Source organism: Hypomesus nipponensis, chromosome 8 (assembly GCF_054491055.1).
Source record: "Hypomesus nipponensis isolate SF chromosome 8, ASM5449105v1, whole genome shotgun sequence".
In the NCBI taxonomy this organism is placed as follows: Eukaryota; Metazoa; Chordata; class Actinopteri; order Osmeriformes; family Osmeridae; genus Hypomesus; species Hypomesus nipponensis.
The window spans coordinates 6,305,611-6,314,292 of record NC_140368.1 but is presented as its reverse complement, the minus strand read 5'-3'; the positions used below and the strand labels follow the sequence as shown (position 1 = coordinate 6,314,292).

Genomic DNA, 8,682 nt, shown 5'->3' with positions numbered 1-8,682 from the left:
ACCTTGGACAGTGTACGTAAATTGTAAGAAACAGTGAATAGATAAAACTTAAATACAAAGCGCTATGATTTTTTAAACCTGGCAACCAAACTGTTCAACGCTTACGCTAGCTCTCGCGACGATTGGTTCTGTGTGGTCAGGATCTCGCGACGCTTAGGTCCAGCCCGCTTACACAGTCGTCGGCCCTACCAAGAAGGTGTGCTTCATGGCGGTGACGGAGGTTGCGGTAAATTGATCAAAGTTATTTTAATGCACAAGTTACAATTCAAATTTGTTGCGGTTTCATTTGCATTGTTTCGCACATTGATGTTATTTAGTTACCGTATCTAAAAATCAGTTTGCGAATTTTCTTTGCACGAACAATGCTTGCTAGATGGAAAAGTAACGCTAACTAGCTAGCCATGACGACGAGGCCCGTGTTGGATGCAGACGAGACTGCATAGTAGGCAATGGCCATTTGGAAGATACGAAGTTATGGTTAGACCGTTAGGTTGTTGTAGCCGATAACTATTGCCAAAGAAGTGCAATGTATTATTTTGTATTAACATAACCTATAACATACGTTATGCAATTGTTGGCTAGCTAGCATAGGTACTTGTTATCTTATATTGATACACAACGGTAGCAAGTTAGCCATTTTTTGGAGCTAATGCTATGGAGCCCATTCAATTATGTGTTGCCTAGCCTAGCCTTAAAATAAGAGTCAACGTTAGCTGGCTGTAGCGAACGTCATGCCGCTGGTTATGGCTTTGTTAGTCTGAAAGCATTTTCTTTTCCTCAGAATTTGCTGAATTGTTAAGGTCCCCCCCCCATCAGTCTTGCCTGGGGGTTATCCTACCTCTGGTCGTCCCAGCGATAAACAGGTTGTAGGTAAGGAGCTTTGTCTCTTTTTATAGCTAGCTAGCTATCTAGCCTAGCTATAAAATGCTAGGTGGATTTGGCGTCCACTTGGTTGACGCTGCAATCAATCGGGACAATTCCGGTAGCAAGCTAGGTAGCTGCTTACTCAAAATGAGTAGATAGCTACCCTATGTATGTCCTGACTATTTTGTATTTTAACTTGGGTGTCATACGTTAAACCGTATGAAAAGTTACATTTCGTGACGATGCGTGTGGGTTGTTTCGTCTGATCCCCATGCGGCTACAGTAGCAAGCTAACGTTTTCCTCTTACTTTTTAAAATTGATGTATTAAAAATATTTTTTTCTATTTATTTATAAATATAAATAATTTTGTGCGCTCATTCAGGGAGGCACAACTGTAATGATGGAGAATGGACAGGGCACAGGCTCGAAGCTTGGCCTGCCGCCTCTCACCCCAGAGCAGCAGGAGGCGCTTCAGAGGGTAAGAACATCCTCTCGAGCACCCAGGTTGTATACATAAAGATGTCGCTGTTTGATTGCTTCCCCATTTTGTTCGCTCTTTGGTCCTGTAGTTCCCATGGAGCAAAGTTGTATCCACACCTGTAAAAACATTTTTGCCTCGTTTCTCTTATGATTCAGGCAAAGAAGTATGCTATGGAACAAAGCATTAAAAGTGTCTTGGTGAAACAGACCATCGCCCACCAGCAACAGCAGCTCACTAATTTGCAGGTGAGACATGCTCAAGGCCTTTTAATTTCACACTATAACAAAACTTTATGCCCTTGATTATCTTCTTATGTCTTGTAACCAACTTCAATGCTTAGGCCGTATCACCCATAGTAACGTGTAATAAGGGACCATTTTAAATAAAAATATGAGCCTTTATTTACCCTTTCTCTATACACCCATCAACCTGGGTTGTTAAATTATTCGATTACAGCTCCCCCCAAGCCCTTGTTATGCCCTTGTTTTCCAAGGTAGCTATTCTTATTGCAACAAATACAAGAATTGCATGTACATTACACATTGTTATAGCTAATTAAGCAGCTCTTTGCTCAGGATGATGGGAGGGCAGGGTGTCTGTTGCTTCTGCACTTCTTCATCAGGATGACATCATGAGGACGACAGTGCTGGAACATATTGAAAGCTTTGCATTTTCGTCTCCATTATAGCTCTTTAATGTTTCTTAGCGGGGTAATGTTATGGGGTTATAGGACTAGGTGGGTGTAGAAGGAAGAAAATAGTTGTCTAGATTGAGGATGTACAGGGCACTGTCTGTTACTGAATGTCTTAAAGATTGTCTTAGAAAGAAAAGCTAGTCGATATATCTAACCCACCTTTCAGTACTTTTTTCGTCTTTACTGTCTTTCAGATGGCAGCAGTGACAATGGGCTTTGGAGATCCTCTCTCACCTTTACAATCGGTCAATAGATTATTAAACCTTTTTCTTTGTGCGCATTCCTGAATATACAAAAGGACTGTTACCCTTCTTCTCTGACCTTTAGGTTTATGGTCCATAGCAGACAACCAAAGAATGCATATTTCAAAAGAAGACACGGTTTTAATTGGAATGAGACATTTAGCAACCAAATATTGTGGTATTCAGTTTAAAAGCTGAAATGCTATATAGCACTTCAACTTCTGATAACTATTGGTTATGTACTTTATAGATACCTTTAGCAGAATTTCACATTTATACTGTATTTGATATATTTTTTTAACCTAAGGATTAGTCTAATCTCCCAGTATGGACAATCCCATTGTAACCTAGAATGACTAATTCTACGTTACAAGAAGATGCTAAAAACACTAGTACACTGATGCAGAAATCCATGTCTCCTTTATAAATATGCAGCAACACCGCCTGATTTCCAAAGACAAATCTAGATATGGGGCTAAAGAGGGCTAACGGTCTTTTTCAAATCTTAGAATCGACAGGAATCCCTCTTTGGCCATCTTCAAATTAATGTTGTAAATGAAACCAGTTAGCCACCCCTTTTCTAGTCACAGATCCGTTTGTTTTCCTGTTGGGGATTAAAGGTGTGGTTGACAGGCCTTACTAGACTGCTTTCAGTGGTAAACAACCCCTCCTCTTAGAGGTTTAAGACATACGTGTGAAATACATTTGATGCCTTATTCTGGATGCCACTCCCCTGATCTAGGTGTTGATTTAATTTTGGTACATGTGGTAATTCCTGAATTGCATCCCTGGACTAAAGGTTAGTCTCAGGAACAATGTTATAGTGAGGTGTAGGCATGCCCAGCACGCAAGTGCTTTCACGCATACATATGTACTAGTGAATAAGTCAAATGCATGTCATTTTCTCTTGGTAGATTCTAAATTGAAATTAATTGCAAAATCACGCCTGTTTGATCGATAGTCCCAAATACTGAGTGAGATTGGCCTGAATATTTTAAGTTAGGGATAGCAAAAAGAATGTAAAACAAACAAAATAATCACATAAATTGGTGTGTGTGTGTGTGTGTGTTGTTTCTCTGAGCCTGTGAATCATCCTGGTGTGTGTTTGTCCTGGTCCCCAGGTGGCAGCCCAGCGGCAGCGTGCTCTGGCCATCATGTGTCGGGTGTACGTGGGCTCCATCTACTATGAGCTGGGGGAGGACACCATCAGACAGGCCTTTGCCCCCTTCGGCCCCATCAAGAGCATCGACATGTCCTGGGATTCTGTGACTATGAAACACAAGGTGGGTTTGGTCTGTCACCTGTGTGGCGGGGGGGGGGGGGGGGGGGAGAGACACTCAGTGAGCAGCTGATGTGGATGACATTTAATTGGTGGATCAAGGTTAATTGAAAAGCTTGAAGGAGCGGCATGTTAAACTGTGTCCCAGACAAGACACGTCCACCGTTGGTTTAGATATGAGTGGTTGGTTTGTGTTCTATGCATGTCTCTGTGTCTATGCAGGGTTTTGCCTTTGTGGAGTATGACGTGCCAGAGGCTGCACAGCTAGCTCTGGAGCAGATGAACTCGGTCATGCTCGGGGGGAGGAACATCAAGGTGAGTGACCTGGAGTGACTGCCTGGAGGACCAATCGAGACAGGGCTTTCATTCCTTTAACCCTCTTTTTTCCCGCCTGTTTAAGTTTGGGGCTCCTCAAGCCCACCTGGAAGCATAAGTACTCATTCCACTGCTTCTTGTGTAACTGAATTACCTTGTGAATTTACTACTAATTGGTGTCATTTAAACTGTCTGAAAGAATCTAAAGTCACTCTCATTTTTCTTTCTTTGCTTGTGTTCGTGTCCATGTCGTTTACAGGTGCGTGCAAGTTTCCCTGCGTGTATGCGTGTGTGGGTGATATCGTGTCTCCCTGTGTGTCTGTCTGTGTGTGTGTGTTCTGCTTCCATGGTGTCACCACATTGTCTTAGTGACCCGTTCCAGTAGGATGCCCTGCAGCGCGTGACGCTGCTCTGTGTCCAAGATGTGCTGATGATGGGCTGCGCCTGGTTGGTGTTGCTTGGCCGCCCCACCTGCAGCACAGATCCTGTACAAATTCGCCGTGCGCGTCTGTCGTAGGGACCTCGTCCGAGGCTAGGGAACCTTAGCTAGCCAGGCAGCCTTCGACCGAGGCTCAGTCCACTCACCTCGCCTCCTTCTCAAAACTTATTGGGGGACAAGATCCAAGGGACTGGCCCCTTGGACCCTATTCCACAATCCTCTTTGGGGAGGCGACGAGGAGAGAGGAAGTTAGGGTAGGCTCCCTTTGTTTTGGTGAACTGCGTGACCGCTAGCTTGTCTTTAGCTGCAGCTCTCATCTCAGGTGTCCTGTACATGGCCTTTGGGTCTGGTCAGTGGTGAGTTGGAGTGTCTTATGGACATAACTCATTACAGCAGCTGTAGAGAAAGCCATGATGTCTGTGAACAAGGCACATGCTTATGTAGATTTGTCAGTGTAGAATAAGAAATTGGTTATTTTTCTTTGCTGTAAACTTTGACAACATGAGTATTTGGATGTAGATTGCACTTTGTAGTGTAGAAATTGGTTTTAAGAGCAAAGTAATTTTCAGTCTTTAGAACTGAGTCCATCTTGTCAAATTGGTATTCTCATGAACTTGCCACAACCTTAACAGGGTGGTGTGGTGGAGATGCAGCTAAGCCAGGCTAGTTGACCCTTTGCGGCCTTTTGGGTGGTAGTCCTCGGTTTATAGTGAATCTCTCCAGAGTCTCCTTCTTTGGCCTCCTATTGCGTTCCTGCGAGTGGAAGAAAACGTAGGCGTTTTCTGAAGCTATGACCCGTCATTCAGTGGCCCTGTGCTGGTATGATCTGTGCTGTAGGTGGGGCGGCCAAGTAACATCGGTCAGGCGCAACCCATCATTGACCAGCTGGCAGAGGAGGCGCGCGCCTTCAACCGGATCTACGTGGCATCCGTCCACCCCGACCTCTCGGACGAGGACATCAAGAGTGTATTTGAGGCCTTTGGAAGGATCAAGTCCTGCACGTTAGCCAGAGACCCCACCACGGGAAGGCACAGGAGCTTTGGCTTCATCGGTGAGCAGGGAGGCCCCCAAACCCCCCCTCTGCGAGCCCTCAAGAAGTCCTGTTGTTCTGCGTTGGTCATTTTGAACACTAACCCCCCCCCCCCGCCGTCTGTTCCTGACCCCTGACAGAGTACGAGAAGCCCCAGTCCTCCCTGGACGCAGTGTCCTCCATGAACCTCTTTGACCTAGGGGGTCAGTACCTGCGGGTGGGGAAGGCCGTGACCCCGCCCATGCCTCTCCTCACCCCCACAACCCCCGGCGGTTTGCCCCCGGCAGCAGCCGTTGCCGCGGCAGCAGCAACCGCTAAGATTACGGCCCAGGCAAGTATGAATCCCTTCCAAAGGGATCTAATGGCCTTCCAGGTAAATATAACTCAGATTTAGCGAGATATGACTATTACCCACACAGAGCAAATGTTAAACATAGCCTGTTTGGGAAGAACATTTGTATCAATGAACAGCTGACTGGTCATGAATCCCAGAGCTCTGTAAATAATTAAAATTGGTTGGGAAATAGATGTAGAAATGACATTGAGTAGAATATGTGCCTGCTTACATTTAAATGTGCAGTGCCGTGTTTTAGGGAATGTAGTCATACTTGCTGTACTACCTTTTGCTCAACACGCACTGAAAGTGCATCCCCTAAGGCCAAAGCCCATCCACTCTGTCATAAGTACTGATGATACTGGGCATTTAGACTCTCCTCATGATCTGATGAGTAGTGTTACAAGTTAATGAGCCCCTTGAGTCTCCTAGCTGAAGCAAGCATGCTCTCTTTTCACAGCTTTCTGTTTCAGTGGCACATTGATAAACAGCTTATTACTAAATATATTGTTATTTTTTATAGAAGTCAGTCAATGTAGCAAAGTAGTGAAAATCATAACAGTATGTATTGATGTCGACACTTGCTTCAGGAATCTAGTTTAGTTGTTCTTTATTAATGGAGAAGGACAGGTAAGAATTGCAAAGATGAGTGCTATGTGGCAATGCTGTGTGTTTTGACTGTGCTGCCTTGCTTGTCTGTGTTTTCCCTGCTAATGTCTCCGGCCCCCCCTCTCTCAAGGAGGCTGTAGCCGGGGCGTCAGTCCTGGGGGCGCTGGCAGCGCCCCAGCTCCTGGGCCAACAGATGGGTATACCTCAAGCTGTCATGGCTGCCCAGGCTCCAGGCGTCATCACAGGTGTGTACCTGACTATGATCAAGTAAATCAGACCTGGGTCCGTTTTATTACAGCCCTTGTCCAGTGCCGTGAAAACAATGGATTTGTTTGTTTTTTAGAGTATATCAATACGTATTGATATACTTTTGTGTGTGTACAAATACTATTTGTATTGTATGAGATGTGTGACTCTTTGTATTTAGGGCTTTTATGTTTTCTTTTATTGTTTTACTGTACAGCACTTAGTGTTTCACTTTGAATCTTAAAGTGCTTTATAAATAAAATGCTTGCTTGTATTGACCCACATCTGGAGTGCACAATACTCACTGTTACCCCACCCCCAGCTGTCTAGAGATTCAGTGAAAACTTAAACTGACTCATCTGGTTTTGAAAATGTTTACTTAGTAAATGCCATCTGACTTAGGCCAGTCAAGACTGGAATTAAAATGAATCCGTTTTTTTTTTTATGCAGTTCGTTTTTTGGGGGAAACCTCATTTGTGGAGATGAATGATGCTTCTCTTTAGGGACCAATTAGCGTTCTGTTACTTCTGATGAAACAGGATGGGGAATAGCAAAGCAGGGAGAGCTTTCTGCTGATGAACAGCTATATTTTTATACTTAATCTCTTGAGTGACTACAGTATTCACACAGTTGGGGTGGGTATTGTTTGGGTTTTTACGATGCCGGTTCCAAATTGTACTTTTAAAACTGTTCCGGTGGCTGAACCAATCTGCGTTCTGATTCGATAGGGATCGGTACCCAACCCTAGTGTGAAGTGATCCTAGACTGAGAAAATACATCGGCTTGGTTTCTTCATTGGAACAAACTCCTAAATTTAAACAAACCTTTTGTACCAGAAACTAGGCCTTTATGAGTTAAAGACTTGTGTATTCCTGGTGTCTGACTTGTATGACCACCTCCCCCTCCTGAGGTGTGACTCCAGCGCGCCCCCCCATGCCAGTGCTGCCCCAGGTGGGCCTGGTGAACCCAGTGCTGGCCTCACCCCCAGTCCTGTCCAACCCTGCCCTGGCGGGAGGCCCCAACGCCCTGCTGGAGCTGAAGAAGAAGGAGAAGGAGGAGGAGCTGCAGCAGGATGGGACGGGCCAGGAGATGTTGAGTGACCAGGAACACATGAGCATCTCGGGCAGCAGTGCCAGACACATGGTCATGCAGAAGCTGCTGAGGAAGTCTGAGGTGAGGGGGAGGAGCTGGGGGGAGGGGGAGGAGCTGGGTGAACCTTGTTTGCACGTCAGTTGTTTTGCAAGGGGAGTATTTTTCAATTGTTGACAAATTTGAGTGGAAACTAAGTCTAGTGATGGTTCCTGATCCTCTGTTCGTCTGCACCTCTTTAGTCCACAGTGATGGTGTTGCGAAACATGGTGGGTCCTGAAGACATCGATGATGATCTGGAGGGAGAGGTAACGGAGGAGTGTGGCAAGTTTGGAGCTGTGAACAGAGTCATCATCTACCAGGAGAAGCAGGGAGAGGAAGAAGATGCAGAAGTCATTGTCAAGATCTTCGTGGAGTTCTCCATGGCGTCTGAGATGAACAAGGCCATCCAGGCCCTCAATGATCGCTGGTTCGGGGGCCGTAAGGTTGTGGCAGAGGTGTATGACCAAGAGCGTTTCAACAGCAGTGACCTCTCTGCATAAACTGTCTGAAATGGCCACTTAGCACCCATTCTATCCATTACTCAAGGCTCAAACGAATGTCAGTCAGTGCTGATGCTTGAGATGTGGGGCTCCTTTTTAACTTGTAATTATTTTTTTTATTGATGTCGATATTAATATTATTCATAGTTCCTCTTCAGGAATTGGTTTAAATGAATTTTGCGCCTCATGGATTTTGTTTTGTCAGAAGTAAGACTTTTCTTTTTTTTGTATTTTCAGGTTTTCGTAATCAGATCTTGAGAAATTTTGACTAGATATTCCCAAAGTTTGCTCATATTCTCTTCTAACAATGTTGTCTCTTAAAAGTTTGAGATATTGGTTTCTCCACAAAATAAATTCTTCAAGTATAATTTTGGGGGTGATTTTTCTGTCTGACTTAATGTCGTTTTATAAAACATTTACAGATACACAATTCAGATACTGAATTTAAAGCAATGAGATAAAAAAGGAACATTTTAATATTCATTAAAACAGATTATTTTCATTTTAGTATCACTTA

At 44.4% G+C, this 8,682-nt stretch overlaps 1 protein-coding gene across 7 annotated transcripts; it reads left to right on the top strand.

The window, feature by feature from the left end:
- The first annotated feature begins 136 nt into the window (after nt 1–136).
- On the top strand, nt 137–8,533 carry puf60b (poly-U binding splicing factor b). 7 transcript variants are annotated; one of them, XM_084703233.1, is made up of 12 exons: nt 137–226; nt 782–870; nt 1,248–1,343; nt 1,502–1,591; nt 2,235–2,285; nt 3,404–3,565; nt 3,784–3,876; nt 5,153–5,366; nt 5,486–5,718; nt 6,419–6,533; nt 7,445–7,707; nt 7,866–8,533. In XM_084703233.1, the coding sequence occupies exons 3-12, from the start codon at nt 1,263–1,265 to the stop codon at nt 8,163–8,165; spliced, it is 1,602 nt and encodes a 533-aa protein (XP_084559359.1). In that variant the 5' UTR covers nt 137–226; nt 782–870; nt 1,248–1,262; the 3' UTR covers nt 8,166–8,533. The 7 variants fall into 7 exon arrangements, with proteins under 7 accessions (XP_084559359.1, XP_084559362.1, XP_084559360.1 ...); XM_084703236.1 differs by lacking the exon at nt 782–870 and having other exon boundaries at nt 141–226; nt 5,486–5,676; nt 7,457–7,707; XM_084703234.1 differs by lacking the exon at nt 782–870 and having other exon boundaries at nt 141–226; nt 5,486–5,676.
- Nucleotides 8,534–8,682: the final 149 nt, after the last annotated feature.